At 32.6% G+C, this 17041-nt stretch overlaps 1 protein-coding gene across 1 annotated transcript; it reads left to right on the top strand.

Moving 5' to 3' along the window:
• Positions 1-489: 489 nt before the first annotated feature.
• On the top strand, positions 490-16160 carry LOC148607500 (pre-mRNA-processing factor 19-like). The gene is made up of 17 exons (XM_088545466.1): positions 490-540; positions 1689-1838; positions 2115-2191; positions 2797-2854; positions 3285-3368; positions 4051-4118; positions 4828-4905; positions 5421-5462; positions 7643-7717; positions 9390-9465; positions 10250-10359; positions 11096-11251; positions 11593-11662; positions 12472-12627; positions 13588-13688; positions 14210-14271; positions 15567-16160. Exons 1-17 carry the CDS (start codon positions 522-524, stop codon positions 15709-15711), a joined length of 1527 nt encoding a protein of 508 aa, XP_088401592.1. The 5' UTR covers positions 490-521; the 3' UTR covers positions 15712-16160.
• Positions 16161-17041: the final 881 nt, after the last annotated feature.

Here is a 17041-nt window from a genome sequence, read left to right as displayed (position 1 = left end):
CAGTGGGAAAGCCAAGTGAGATCTTTCCGCCTTTAGCCGCCGCACGGGTGCATCTTTCTCCTCTCTTAAAATATATTGTTTATATATTTTATTTTGGCGCTTTTGCTATTTTTGTTTTTGTTTTTGTTTTTGTTCATTTGTTTTTGTTTGTTTGCTTTTGTTCGATTTGCGTTTGCTATCTAAAGACTAAACTTGTATATTGCATGCTCTGTATTGATACAAAACGGAAGCTTTACGATGAGTGATTCATCTCAAATATTTTTGATCGGAAATAAGTAGAAAAGTACGGGAAATTTGCTCGCCAGAAATATTTTACGATATATAGCAGAACCAAGGAAATGAACATTGGAAGAGTTGTTTTAGGACCTAACAATGGTTTTTGAGCAGTTTCATTGACTATCTTGAAAATGATGAGTCATGCAACCCCTACCTGATTTTTTAGGTAGAACTTTTTTTTAAACCGGATTCATACACCCGGGCTTGGTTTAATAATTATAACATTGTCACGTGATTTTCTCAAAATGGCGCTCTGCTGTGCAAGTAAGAAAAATCAAACAAAACACTTTATTATAACTATTCAAAGCGTTTAGAAGAAATTAGTTGCACCAATTTCTTTGCATTTAAATTCTACATACGCTCAATAACTGATATGCCACTATCCCTTCTTATATAGTAGAATATGCATTCGTACCTTCCTCTCATGCCGGGTACACATGATGCATACGTTTTTTTCTTTACGTTACTGTTTAAATTAATCTAACCTAAACCAGTAACTTAAACAATTTGAAATGTCTTTGTCCAAAATGTGTTTGATAAAATCATGAATGACAAGACTTACAGTTTCACAAATTCAGAACAAACCCTGATGATCTGACTCTCGAGTTGAGATGGTACATGTATATACAATGTATATCACTATCAGGTTTCATAGAAGTTAAGGCAGAAAAAATATGTATGTCTGTTTTCTGTTATCTGACCAATCCGGATTTCTTTTTTTATGGGGGAGGGGAATCCATCTCTTCTGAATTTCTGGACCCCAAAAATGAAAACAACATGGCAACTCATGCCTTAGGCCCTTACTGCGATATACTGCTACTCAGGAAAACACAGTACTAGGGTGATATACTACTGGTCGCAAGCATCAGTGGGCTCTATATAGTGGTAAATAAGTGCGGGCATTCAGAGAAACTATCTCTAATATCACCATTTCCAAACAATACAAATTTTCTTTCAAATCTGTTAGAACATGTTGGCATATATAAGAAGGGATAGTGGCATATCAGTTATTGAGCATATGTAGATGTACTCATAGCATGAATCGTAAACCCACCATTCCGTGTATGTGTCAAGTACTGATAGTGTCCATGTTTGCCTCCAACAAACATAATTCAAATTGTTGCCTGTGGGCGTGTTTCACTTTCATTAACACAGCAGCTTCTTATTCAGTTTAAAACATCACATAAAGTACAATTTTGCTTCAAGGCTCAATATATCTATATATTAAATATTGCATAAAGCCGTGACAAGTTGTTTTTACTGTAAGCAATGTGTATCCAAGTATGAAAAATAACAAATGATAGTTCAATGTTACTTTTGTTAGAGTGTTGATAAGGGGTCAGTTTGCTGGAAAACATTTTGAAATTTTCACCAATATTTCTTGGGTTGGATATTTTTTTGCTATTTTCCAGTAAGCAATGAAGTACCAGAACAGCCAGTAATATCTCCAGTATCAGGACATATTTATGAAAAAAGATTGATAGAGAAATATGTGAAAGAAAATGGTGCTGATCCCATGAATGGAGAACCTTTAACTATTGAAAATCTTGTTGAAATTAAAGGTTTGTATAACTGAAATAAAAAAATTACATTTAGTTTCTGTGTGCTACAATTCCCCATGATGTACATTTTGCACCAAGAATAGGATTGTGAAGTTGAAATTTTTGTAATTTTTATAACTTAAAAACTGAAAATGAACAATAAATGACCTACATATACAAAATGTACATGACCTATCATACAATATTTGCCAAACTACAATTTTTAGGTAAAAAGTTCTAAAGTAATAACAGCTCTCTGTGTGAAAATATAGTTTCATAATGAAAAGTCTATTTCAGCTAATCCATTGGTAAAACCTAGACCTGCATCAGCCACCAGTATACCTGCTATTTTGAAGGCACTTCAGGATGAATGGGTTTGTAGAATTATAAATCATTGGTTTGACAAAAACCATTGGGACTAAAGCATCTTTAGCAGTGTATCTGTCACATAATCACTTTTTTCCCAATTAATAAGTATATGTGTAATTTTAAACAGACATGTTTGTTTATGTACCTGAACATATAAATATTAAACATGCATGTGTGTGTATTGGGATAGATCATTACGAGTGAGACCCACTAAATATTTTTATCTCTAATTGAACTGCTAAAATTTTTCAGTAACCAATTTTGCCCTATTAAAGCTGTATGTATAGTATGTCCTTCAGCTCATTTAATTTTGAAGATTGTTGGTCTTTAGGCGGTAGATCTAGGGTAAGGGACACATCTTTTAAATCATTGGAACGTTTGTATTCAGCATTTTACACAATTTCATGTAAGCATCGAAGTAACTTGGATTGATTTCATTCTGTTTCAAATGAAAACTTAATTTGGTGAAATTGAATATGAAACAAACATATCATTGATTTTGATAGTTATGTCCCTTACCCTAGGTCTACCTGCTTATGTTTTCTTTGGTAGAGCTCATCTTCCAAACTCTCTGTGAAATTAAGCTAATGTCTATAGTATTCTGTTATAGGATGCCCAGATGTTACACAGCTTCACTCTCAGACAGCAACTGCAAACTGCCAGACAAGGTATATTTGTTATGAAGTAATACCTGCTAAATGTCCATGTCAGCCCATATTTAAAATAGCTTCCTCAGCCAAGTAGTTCTGATAGATTTTAACATCTTTGAAGTTACAAATAGAACGCAAGAATGTTCTTGAATAAGGCTTATTTGATATAAATCTACAGTTGTCTCAGAACATGTAAATAGGAATAAAAGGTTCAGTCAGTCTATGAAGTTTTATAGAAGAGTCATACATGTAACTTGAACAAGTGCAGTGTTAAATACATACATGCAAATAACATCCAGTTTAACCTGTACAAAATAATTAAATTTTTCTTTTAATGATTTGACTTACGAGATAAAGTAACTCACTTAAAAGATTCTTCTTTGGTGTGCATTAAGAATAGTGTATTTTGAATTGCTTCACACTTAATGATTGATCATGTTTATTCTAGAGTTATCTCATGCTCTGTACCAGCATGATGCAGCTTGTCGTGTCATTGCTCGTTTGACAAAGGAAGTAACAGCTGCCAGAGAAGGTAAACTTTATACTATTGTCTGTTTTATATTACACGACAATTTTTAAGAAGAAAACTACATGAAAAAAGATAGAAACGGGTAGATTTTGTTTTTGTGGTCATTACATATGTTTGAAATTGCTCGTTTGACAAAGAAAGTAACAGCTGCCAGAGAAGGTAAACTTTATACTATTGTCTGTTTTTATATTACACGACAATTTTTAAGAAGAAAACTACATGAAAAAAGATAGAAACGGGTAGATTTTGTTTTTGTGGTCATTACATATGTTTGAAAATAAATTATGGATGACAAAGTCACAATTTTTCATTTGAATTCTACTTGTACTTAGTTTGCACAATTCCCATCTTAAACCTCTAGTCAAGCAAGTACGTCTACATAAACTAGACCAAAAAAAGAACTAAGTATTTATATCTAAGTAATAAAGTTGCTATCATCAAAACTTTTTAAATGTAGTTTCCATTTCTCTTCTAATGACTTGATGAATAATACATTTGCTTGTTTGTTTTTTTTTCACTCAAGTTTTCATGGAGAGAATATGAAAAGTGATCAAACGAAAATGGTCACCAATAATCTGTTAATTGATAACAACCATGTTTTTTCTGATGCCATTTTCCTTATTAATATTAAAATTGCAATCATTATGTTAAAAAATAATGAAATGATCTTTGCCTTTTCCTTTAGCTTTGGCTACATTGAAGCCCCAGGCAGGAATTACCGCTGGAAGTTATGCTGCACCAGCTCCACAACCAGTGAGTTCATTATTGCATAGTCTTTCTTTGATAAGTATTCTTAAAAGATTAAAAACTTTGAATAACATGTGCATAACATGAACACCATCATAAGTTTTTTCAGTATTCATCAGGGTTAGTTACTTAACATGTACATGTATGTAGAAGAATTCTTTTCAAGCAGTTTTTAAAGTTCTTTAAAATAAAGATGGTAATATATGCTTTGTAATTGTAAGTTGAATTCATCATAAGCCTGTGGAATCTGGCTGACTATTCATGTAATAAAATGTAAAATATATGTTCAGGTTGCACCATAAAGAAATATTCATATTCATCAATTTAGTTCTTCGAAATTTGAATACAGTGACTTCTAATCCAGAATCACAATATTTACATAGTCAAATCAGTCATTTGCTTTCTAACCAGGGGGGTCCTTGTTATTAGAGATTTTTTTTCTAAAACCTTACTTTTTTGCTGTACATGTAGACATATAATCTGAAGTTTTTTACCACAAAATATTTTCTATTCACAAAATATCATGTTATACTTAAGTTTTCAAAGTAAATTCTATTTACATTATTATTTGTAAATAACAGTGTTGCTTTACAAACAAGATGGTGGATTTTCCAATTAGTGCAGTTATCAAAGTTGGGGTTTATTGCTCTATTTCTTACTGCTTACATTGATTTAATGTGTAAGCATTTTTAACTAACTGAATATTATTTTTCAGTCCATTGGAGCAGAGGCTGGTCAAGAAGCTGTTGAACCTATGGAGGAGGCTGGCATGAGTGATGAAGTCCTTCAAAAAGTAAGCATCACCATCAGCTTTGGTCGATATATATCAAACCACACCTGTTTTATTTATGTGTTTTATGGTGTGTATAAATTCAAATGTGACTGACTAAAAATGTCAAGTGAGATAACAAAATAAGTTGGTATTTCATTCAGATCAATTTCAAACTGAATGAATTATTTTCTTATGACAGGTGTTGTAATAATATAGATGCTATATACATGTAAGTCCTAATTTAGTCTTTGGGGAGTGGATTTTCCCTGGGTAAAGCTCCAGGGTTGGTTTTGGAGCAGTTACAAGCCTGCCACGTAGGTGACCTACAGTTGTAAACTAATGAAATGTCAGTTTTTATCATGTTCTGAAACAGTTTTTATAATGAAAAGATATTACAAATATTTAAAGTAAATTAAGCTTGTGTGGTTTATGTCTTAATTAATCTCAAAACTTGTACCTTAAACCTATTGCAGTGAATAAAAGCACCAAGCTTGTTTATTTGTAGAAATGAGTTTCACTAAATAATTATATTACAGCTACAAGACAAAGCCACACTGTTGACAGCAGAAAGAAAGAAGGTAAAATTTTATGATTTTACTGTTCTTGCAAAACTTTCTATTCAAATATGGTCCTTCTGGTCATGTCATTACAGGAGATTTAACCATCAACGAAAACATTGTCTACTATACATGACAAGTATGTTGGCGTACCAGCCGACAAAGCCCAAAACAACATTGTTTTTGTCTGCAAAACGTTTTACATCCAAGGTTTATTATCAGAGGTAGATGTAGAAAATAATAGCAGTGAGAAGACCTATACTGCTACCACATTCTCCAAAGAAGAGATTGTGGAAAACCATAAATCTGTGGTATCCTCTTTTGGTCTCTCTACCAAGGACGATGATTGTGATTTACCGTCTATGTACTGGATTCCTAAACTCCACAAGAATCCATACAAACAACGTTTCATAGCTGAATCTGCAAAATGTACCACCAAACCTCTTTCAAAACTTTTAACTTCTATACTCACAACTGTCAAAGAGGGTCTGCAGTCCTACCACAACACTTGTTACTCCCGTAGTGGTATTAATTCAATGTGGATCCTGAAAAATTCGAAAGATGTTTTGGAGACAATCAGTTCAAGACTGAATATAATAGCATTAAACCTATGATTTTTCAACACTGTATACTTCTATTCCCCATACTCAGTTAAAATCCCGACTTAAAAAAACATTATACATCGTTGCTATTCCAAAAAAGATGGTACACCTAGATACAAATATATAGTTCTTTGTAGAGATTCCTCATACTTTGTAAGAAATAATTCCAAATCATCTTCCAAATTTAGAGAGGAAGATGTTTACAAAATGCTGGAATTTTTAATCAACGACATATTTATCCAGTGTGGTGGATGTGTTTTTCAACAAACGGTCGGCATTCCAATGGGAACAAATTGTGCTGCTTTCCTTGCTGACCTGTTCCTTCACTCTTATGAGGCTGACTTTATAGCTTATTTGATCCAAACGAAAGAATATCGTTTGGTTAGATCCTTTAATCTCAGTTTCCACTATATAGATGACGTATTATCTTTAAACAATCCTAATTTCCGGGATTTGATACATTGCATCTACCCAAAAGAACTTGAGATAAAGGATACTACAGACACTGTGAAGTCAGCCTCATATCTTGACCTACACTTCAAAATCAATGGTAAAGAAAAACTATTGACCAAACTTTATGTCAAAATTGTCAACTTTCCTTTCATCTTTAGCAACATCCCTTCAGCACATACGTATGGAGTGTTCATATCACCACTCATACGTTTTGCCAGAGCTTGCCGAAACTACGCAGAATTTTGTATCGTGCTAGAACTCTAACAAATAGGCTTCTGGAACAGGGTTATGTTGCTACAAGATTGAAGTCATCACTACATAAGTTTTATGGTCGTCATCATGAACTCATGGATCGTTATGGTGTATCCATCTGCGCCATGAAAACTGATTTATGCAACGGGTCATGGTTTTCCTTTCCTCGTTTGTCTACCCCGGACTTGACTTTTTATGAGCAACTCAGCGGATGTTTCTAGAAAAGCAGAGAACGTTTACCTTACCGGTGCACCTAGTCCATGCTCCTAGTTTTAGTGGAGTCCGAGTTGCTCATTTGCTTTTGTTACTTTGTATGTATGATTTTAGTTACTTTATGTTCTTTGTTGTGTATGTCTGTTTTCCATGTCTGGTCTTTGTCCCTGGATTACATTCTTTTGATTACCTATAACCTTGGTTCCCTTGACTACTTTTTAATCAATACTATGTTATTCATTTAGGTACACATAAACTTGTAAGAGAGCATTCTTATAAACATAACAAAATAAGACAAGACTTTGTCGTTCCTTGCTTTTGAATTAACAGGTTTCCATATCATTTTTATTGTTTAAAAACTCTTTTTGTGTACTCTCTAACAGCTTTTCAGAGCTTTCTGTCACTTAAGACTGTTGTATGATGGGTTACCTAATCATAAAATTCATATATCATTGTTTAAACTCTTTATGTAAAATAGAATATAGTTAAAACTCTTAAGGGAGTTTTTATTAAGCGGGTTAAAAGGAATGTCCATTGCCTACCATTTTCAAAATTGTAGGATTCTTGGGAGAAATAGAGCAGCTATTTTCCGTATTCACCCTTTAGGTGATCCCTGCATAAATGGCAGAGGGTTAGAAGTTGAAGACCTCATTTATATTTCTGTTCAATTTTATTTCACAGAGAGGAAAAACTGTACCAGAAGGATTAGCCACCGTGGAAGATATAAAGACATACAGACAATTAGCTTCACATACAGTAAGTCAATATTTAGGATGATCCTAATGAAAAATGTTATAAAGTTTGCCAATCTGAACATTATTATACTGGTATTATTCAGAGTTAGAAATAGTAGCCTGTCTGCCAACCTGAGACTGGCTATTTTTTTGGCAGGGCTGGCTAATTATAGCAAAAATCTATATAGCCATATAGTAAATATATTGAAAAACTGTATTCAGGACTTGCTAGAATTTGAGTGAGTTTCCTACCCTGTATTATTTTAATAGTAACATACATGTTTGCCTGTATGTGGTTGGTCATTGGGTACTTGCATAGATCTTTGGAAAATCATACCAAAGACTTGCTTTATTACTGCAAATCACACAGTTAGCATACAAGAAATACATTGTACAGTGTCCTCTGGTTGCTTAGAGCCATTTTTACCTCCTGTAATTTTAGGCTTAATGCTGTTTAAATTTTTGCAATAATGTGGAAAACCTAAAAATGTATAATTTCTGAAATGCATTGTGGTATATATCACAGATACATGTTTCTCAAAAAGCATTGAAAAAAAATTTGTTGAGTTTTCAGTATTTTCAATGTTGTGTAGTTCTGAATATAATTGTCACATTGTTATTATAGTCGGCGTCACATAAATAACATACTGTTAAAATTTGAATAAAAATATTTTCTACGACTTTATTGACACCTACCGTCGTTTAAATTGTCTTAAATGACTTGCTCATTCGTTTAGCCAAACGGCTTCTCCCTAAACATTGAATCGTTAAATTCCGGTCAGATTTTAATTCTAGGTGGCAATATTTACATTGTAAAAAGTCGGCCATGTTTACAGTGATCGGGTTGCTAGGAGATGTTGTTTACGTTTAAATGGTTTGTCCAAAAACCGAAGAACCCAGAATGCAATTCGGTGTTATTTCGGATATCTCGGATTTATTTTACGCGAACAACGTATAATACCGAGAAGTTGATCAAGCAGACGATTGTCACCGGAGTTCGACGGGAACTTACGCACTTCGTTTGTAAACAAATCGTCCCGTAAAAACCAACATGGCGGATATTAGTATGGGATTTTCCCGTAAGGATTTGTTACGCATGATTTAAGCTAATAAGCGACTTGTTTTTGAGAAGCTGTTTGGCTAAACGAATGAGCAAGTCATTTAAGACAATTTAAACGACGGTTGGTGTCAATAAAGTCGTAGAAAATATTTTTATTCAAATTTTAACAGTATGTTATTTATGTGACGCCGAGTATAGGTAGCAGTCTTTCTAAAAATCAAGACAGGAGGTGATTCATGCATGTCGAAAACCCATTGCACTCATTTTAAATTCTTGTTCAGAAATAATTACTTATTACAAAGCCAGTCTAAGCTTTTCATTCGGTCATTGTGCTTTTGAGGAAAAAAAATATATAGATTGTATATGAAATTGGCAGTCTGCAAGAGTTATTGTTCTTGATTTGGTTGATTTTAATGGGAGATAAATGTATGATTTTCTCAAAAGTACAGATGTTAATATGGACAGTGCAATTGTTACACAGAAATATAACATATGTAGATTGAAAAATCATTTGTTCTGTGGGTTTTTCATAACCATGAATTGCTTTGATATTGCCAGTGTCTGAATTTTATATAGACTGGTACTTAAACAAAACAAGAGTTCAGTTAAAATAAATCTGTTTTTCATTTTTTAGGGATTACACAGTGCAAGTGTACCTGGAATCTTGTCTTTAGATGTCTGTCTTAAAGATACTTCTAGAATTGTTACTGGTAATGCTATTATAATACACCAATACCACTGGCTGTATTATCGGTTTTATATAAAAATTTGGCATTTTCATTTGATAGAGACTTAGTCTTCCTGAATATTGTAATCAATTTGTGTACTTACTTGTTAATGAATCTGTTTACCTTATTCATCAAAATCTGTTCAAACAATGAAACTTTCAAATTTTGAATACATTATGATAATGTCAAGTGGAGGTAACTCAAAATATATGTGCTAATTCTGGACTTTTTATGCTGTCTCGACTAAAGCCATTTTGGCCCTCTTTTATTTTGCTTACCTTTTTTATGAAGAGTAACTTTCTCTTTCAATGACATGTCTACATACATTGTACACTAACTGACATTAAACCAACAACAATGACATAAATGAATTGAAAAAGAAAAATTGCATTTTAGAATTATTATCATTACACCCTTAGGACACATCTATATCAGGTTGTATACTGTTTATACTTGGGCTTGGAAACAAACTTCTTGTCATAAGAAATTTGTCTGCCTTACTTTTAAATGTGTAGGGTCAATTTTTCTTGCTGTGGGCGTTAGGAAATAAGAGTTCCTGAATGACAAACTTTTCAAAAGACATGTAATGTACACAAAAAAGTAGTACTAGACATCTGTATCAGGTTGTATACTGTTTTAAGTACAATCTACCTTATGTAATGCAAATATCATTCTATATTCAGGTGGTAATGATGAGAATCTGTATGTATTCACTCATTCTGCACCTCCTTTGTGAATAATTACTTTCACTTTGTTCTGTTTTCAGGGGGTAATGATAAGAATGCAGTAGTGTTCAACAAGGACACAGAGCAGGTCATGGCCATTCTGAAAGGTCATTCTAAGAAGGTCACCAGTGTCATTTATCATCCTGATGAGGTAAATACACAAATGTCATGTTGAAACTTAAATAGGTCACTATTTATACCTTTTATTTCTTTTTCTACGTTTATGTTTTCTTGAAGGATATTTATGCTTTTAACTTTGAGGTCAACAGCTGCAAACACATTTTATGACCTTGACTTTCTCTAGAATTTTAGAATTTTTGTGCTTGCCACGAGAACACTTGTACATGGAAATAAACTTCTGTGCCTTTCAAATATATAGGTTTAATTTTTGTTGTAGTGGGCAATAGGAGATGAGTTCCTGAATGACAAGCTTTGCACCCATGACATATACACTGTAATTTGCCCAAAATAGTTACTGTGGAAGCACTATTGTTCATAAGTTTCAATCTTCATAGTTTTCGTGGGTAGGCTAAACCATGAAATTTGATTCCCAACAAAAAGAATATTTCCATAGGTGTATAAACTGAAAACCATGAAATTGAGAAATCACAAATTTATGTTTCTTCCCAATTCGACAAAAATTGATACCCATGAATTAAAGTACTTTCACTGAAACTTTGACAGATAATAATCAGTTGTATAGAATGTTTGTTATGAGCTATTGAAGGTTCAGTTGTAATGTAAATATAAGAAATAAAGTTAAAAAGAAGTCAAAACTTTAATAAATTCTGAGATGGTTTCAATTACCTAAGTGAATGCCGTTAATGTTAAATATAATTTATAAAAACAACACATTTTAACTGATCTACAACAATGTATCTTTTCAGGAATTGGTTTTCACTGCTTCACCGGATTGTACAATCAGAGTTTGGGGTGTTCAGACAGCCCAGTGTGCCCAGATCATCAGAGCTCATGATGCACCTGTTACTGGAATCAGTTTACATGCCACTGGAGACTATCTTCTGAGTTCATCTACTGATACGGTATGATATTAGAATGGAAATCAGGCTCTTTCTGGTTTTGATGACTGTACTGTAGTGACGTCATATAACATGGGGCAAAAAATTGATATTATACACATTAAAAGTTGAAATTTAAATTTTGATTATTGGGTCTTTAGGACATCAAATTTGAAATTTAGCATGATTACTTGATGACTGTTACACTTTTATTTCACAAACATGGGCCTGTCTTTCAGTTGTGATCTCATTAATAGTGATCAGTTTTCGAAAATTTTAAATATACATATTTGTGCCAATCTTACAAGTAATTAATATATTTATACATATCTTAGTTAACATATTAATGTGGATCTTCATTTCAGCACTGGGCATTCTCAGATTTGAGAACAGGCAGAGTATTAACCAAGGTCAATGATCCCCAATCACAGCATGGTAAGTCTATGGAGAACTTTTAAATAATTGGTTCTAAAGTTATATTTTGTGCCTCTAATTGACATGAAAGTAGTTTGTATAACTGTTAGTTATGTGTCACTAGTAGTTGAAAAAATGTTAAATTTGCATAGGGAACTATAATTGATTCCAGTATATTATATATAGCCAATAGAGTGATAATCGGTTTTGTTCCGAGTGGAGCTATTGTTTTTGGGGTAAAGTGGCATTCATGTGTTTGGTCTGTTGCTTCTGTGAGTTAGCACAAGAATAAAATTGGGTTCAGCATGTTGGGAGTAGAACAAAGCAGCGTTTGTATGATTTTTGCCTAAAATGCATGAAATCCCTGTCATATGATGTATAATCACAAACAGTTTGAATCCAGTGGATATCATTAAGTGTAAGTTTTTGTAAGAATCAGGCAAAATGGAAAAAATCAGAAACATGCATGTCAAAAACCCACTGATCTGACATGTAATATCACTCAAGGATGATGCTCTCTATTTGAAAAGACCATTTTTTTTGTCTGCATCTCAGGAATTGCTCAAAAAATTTTCAGTAGAATGTTAGAAATCAGGTTTTTGACAGAGTTATCTGCCCTTAAAATTTTCATTTTCAGTGCATTAGAATGAAATTGTAACTTAATTTACAAACATTATATGGAAAATATCCTATTTTTTTATATTCTGGTGGTGCAAATAGTCAAATTAAAATTTCAAAATAGTGTTTTTTTTTCATACCTTATTTCACCCACTGCCTAATTCTTACAGAGACTGACACTTAAATAATTTATGTTTTGTTTGTTTTTTAAGCTTTGACATGTGCCCAGTTCCATCCTGATGGTTTGATTTTTGGTACTGGAACTGAAGACTCAATGATCAAAATCTGGGATCTGAAAGAAAGAGCTAATGTGGCCAACTTTCCTGGTCATCAAGGACCCATCACTAGTATTGCTTTCTCTGAAAATGGTAAGTTATATGACATTCATTGGAAAATGTAACTTAACGAGAAGAGGTAAGTAATAATTACCTGAACTTAGATTACAATTGAGTAGTTTAGTAATTATACTGTTCAAGCACAATCACTAGATGAAATAGATCTTTTTTTTTGCAATTCATTTTACAGGCTGTTTAATACAAATGTGATTAACAATTAAAAAATGTAATTTATATGACATCATACATGACCATTGTATTGAGTGCATAAAATTGCTTCAATGAATACCACATATACATGTATTATAGGCGTGTTAAATTGAGGAGGAAGAATATATGTTTTATGTTATTTTTGAATGCCTTTAGGATATTTTTCAGGTATTGAAGTATAATGATCATTTAGATGGCAAGATGGTCCATATTGTTGTTATTGTTTTCTTATGTTTTGTTTTTCTAAATGATAGGCATGAGAACTAAACAATGGGGAATAGGCATATTAATTGAGGCTGATAAACACAATTACCAAACTGATAAACTCTAGGCAATAGTCAAAAGGAATAGTCAGAAAGTAAAGTCTGCATGACTATATCGATAATATCAGAGCTAAACATGAAAAGTTGGAAACCACCACAATGGTCCTGACTTGGTACATGCATTTCCAAAGTTAATGGTGGGTTAAGAGATAGACCTAGGGTAACTAAGGGACATAACTCTTGAAATCAGTGATATGTTTGTATCATATTCAATTTCACCATAGCCTATCGAGTTTTCATTTGAAACAGAATGAAATCAGTCCAAGTTACTTTGATGCTTACGCGAGATTGATGTAAAATGCCAAATACAAACCTTCCAAATGATTTGTAAGAATTGTGACCCTTACCCTAGGTCTACCTCTTTAAACCAGATTTTACATTTCTTTTTTGGTAGATATGGTATACAACAGTAATGTTGAAATACATATTATGTACATGTCCTTTCTTTTTTTTCAATTAGGTTACTACCTTGCTACTTCTGCTGAAGATTCTGTTGTTAAACTTTGGGATTTACGTAAGCTGAAGAACTTCAAGACCCTTTCCCTGGAAGATAAGTATGAGGTTAGTGTTTGGAACAATATGCAATGGTGCAGGAAAAAAATGAACAAGATCAGTCATATTTGAAAACTGTTAAAAATGTGTCAATATGGATTCAGAGAAACTTCTAATATAAAGAAAAAAAGCAGTTAGGTCTATTCCATTAAGAGGGAAGGCACTTCTTAAATTCTATATATGTACATTGATGGTTGACATTGACTTTTTGAATCAGATTTTTGGACCAAGTATAAAATTGTTGCTATAGGTGAGTCCCTGGCAAAAAAACGTGTCTTCACCATATACTGGAACATCCTTACAATAAAAGCTTTATCGGGTAATTAATGGAAAAAACTCCATACCAAAACATGGTAGTGGGTACTGAAGAACAAATTTTAAAAAGTTAGCAGAGTTAAATCCTTGTATTATTTCTTTATTATGTCCAGTATTATTTCTAAGTAGTTGATAAATTTCTTATCCTACTAAAACCCCTCTGGTCTATGCCTTTATCTTTAATACTTTGATAACAATAACTTGTGTGTTTATAGGTGAGATCACTAAGTTTTGATCAGAGTGGAACCTACTTAGCTGTGGCTGGATCAGACATCAGGTTTGTATAGCAATTAAACTTTTTTTCTTGTGTGTAAGGCCAAAAAGAAAATAATAGTTTTGTTTCCTGCTACCAGCAAGAAAAAAATAGGGTAGGTAGGTAAATTATTTTATTTTTCAAAAACCTTTTACATTGAGATAATGGGGAAACAATCTAGACTGTTACTATACTTGATTAAAAATTGCCATAAAATGTTTAGGGTATGCACCAAAAAGTAGGGTAGATAGTGTAGCAGGATACCAACATATACTTTTTTTTTGGCCTAGTACGAAAATATTCTACTGTTAAAGTAGTGTATACAAAATTCAAATATGTAAAACAAATGTCTATATGATTTTTAAAAATACATAAAGTTATCTTTTAGGGTGGAACAGAGATTTTAGATTCAGTATTTTCTAAGTACATAGTATTTGTTGTTTTGGAGTATTTCAGCTATATTATAATTAAGTCTAATTTGAACTTTTCACTCCAGTTGGTTTGGCACTTTTAAACAAAGGTGAATTTCTCAATGAACTTCTTAAATATAAACCTATTCTCTGGTATACTTTGTTGAATGTATATTAAGATGCCCAGGGGTAATCTGAACATGGCATCTGTACAGGCTTTAAGTAGCAGTCTTTTTAAGAATCATGCAAAATCTGAAAAATGTGATACACCCCAAAAAAGGCTATATATTTTTCATTTTTGTAATTAAGTTGTCTTATGGGTCTATATTATGAAATGTGTAATTATTCATTCCAATCTGTCTGCTCTTAGGAGAAAATCAACTTTGAAAATCCAATAGATTCCATTGTATTTGAGTGTTTTTTTTATAGAGTTATCTCCCTTAATTTTGAATTCTATATGATTTTTATCTCCTAAGAACACAGGTTATATGAAAAACCGAATGTTAATTTCTTTTTACTGTGGCAATGTAAACATAATATCAAAAATAAAAATATGTAGGCTTTTCACCCATGAATCACATTTTGCATGATTCTTAACTGGAGTGCTACTTAGAAAATTAATAAGAAATTGACCTATACCAGGCTTCTTTTGTAGGTCATTTTTATTCAACATAACGTTAATGTAAATTTTGCTGCATATATGTAAAAATTGTACCAGATTTATTTATAGTTACAATCCATACAAGTAATGCCCCAAAAAATATTATTTTCTCATATGATGTAACAACAAAGTGAAAATCTTATTTTTCTGTAAACCCATTTTCTAAACACGTTTGTTGGATTCATGGCTTTTTTCATTATGCTTTATTTGGAAGTGGTGTACAAATGTTCTTTTTTTTTTTTTTCCAGAGTGTACCTGTGCAAACAGTGGCAGGAACTATCTGTTTTTAACGACCACACAGCAATGGCCACAGGGGTTAGGTTCGGACATAACTCTTCATTCATCGCATCAGTTAGTATGGACAGATCTGTCAAATTCTTTGGAATGGGCTGAAATGGCCCTTGACTGTATAAATCAAGTTTTTTTTTACATTTAGGACATTGTCATACTTCATTTTTTTCGTGTAATAACTGTACCTTAACTGAAGCATTTATGTGGAAATTCATTTTACATCATGTATTACATGTATGCATATTCATTCAATAAAATACAACTTATTCAATCAAAAATATTATTTTTTAAGAAGACATAAAATTGTTGGGAATGAAAGCAGTTTTTAAAGGGGAATTATAAATACATGTATGTGTATTGGTGTAAATGTGTAAGGATTCTGGATTTTCAAATATTACTGTATGTAATATTGAGTTTAAAAGAATGATTTATTGGCATAAGGGACTAGCAGATTAAAGCACCATTTCTCTCTCATTATGTGTTTGTGATGTTATTTGTAAATACTAGTGCAAAGAGCAGCTTTTTATCCAAATAAACACATGGTGTTCTGATTTTATTGTTTTTATGTGCCTATCATTAGACACATGCACACTTGTATTAGGATACACTTGTGTCTGTCTGTCCATAAAATGAAAATTTGAAAATACTTGGAGGATTTCTTGACTTAAATTATATATATTTTGTTTATTCTGCTTTGTTTAAATGTTGTGGGACTTGAAGCAAGAAAATGAGGTGCTGTGTGCTTTACTGTAGTTTCTTAATTAATGTTATTTAAAACTAGAAAACTGTGAGGAATATCCACTACCCCTACTCCACCATTTAATATCATGCACCTTTTAACCTCTATATTGATTTGAATTGATATCTAAAATAGGAGGTTTACAATGGGGACATGTAATAAAGATTCTGTGAAAGTTTCATCAAATTCCATTCAGTGGTGTAGAAGTATAAGATAAGAGATGGGGTCCCCCCATGTCTCCATATTCGCAAATGACAAACGTCCATGTTTTGCTATGTGAAACCCCCAAATTGGTTCGAATCAAAATCTTAAATAGAATGTGCACAATGGGAATATGTAATTATAATTTTGTGAAAGTTTCAATTCAATTCCATTACATTGTGTAGGAGGAGTAACAGATAAGAGATGGGTCATCCCATATTTGCAAATGACAAAGCCTGTGTTGTGCTATGTGAAACCCCCAAATTGGTTTGGATCACAATCTAAAGTAGCAGGTGCACAATGGGAACATGTAACATGATTCTATGAAAGTTTCATTGAATGCCATACAGTGGTGTAGGAGGGGTAACAGATAAGAGATGGGTCCCCCTGTGTAGTGAAAGGAAGAATTAACACCATCATTATATACTCCCCACTTTGCAAGTCGGTGTATAATGAATTTAAATACTTCACAAAGGGTTCAGCGTGATACAA

This window comes from Perna viridis, chromosome 9, assembly GCF_037379345.1.
Source record: "Perna viridis isolate PV_CMFRI_1.1 ecotype Kerala chromosome 9, ASM3737934v1, whole genome shotgun sequence".
Classification (NCBI taxonomy): domain Eukaryota; kingdom Metazoa; phylum Mollusca; class Bivalvia; order Mytilida; family Mytilidae; genus Perna; species Perna viridis.
Note: the sequence above shows the minus strand (reverse complement) of the source record. Positions and strands in the feature narration are given on the sequence as shown.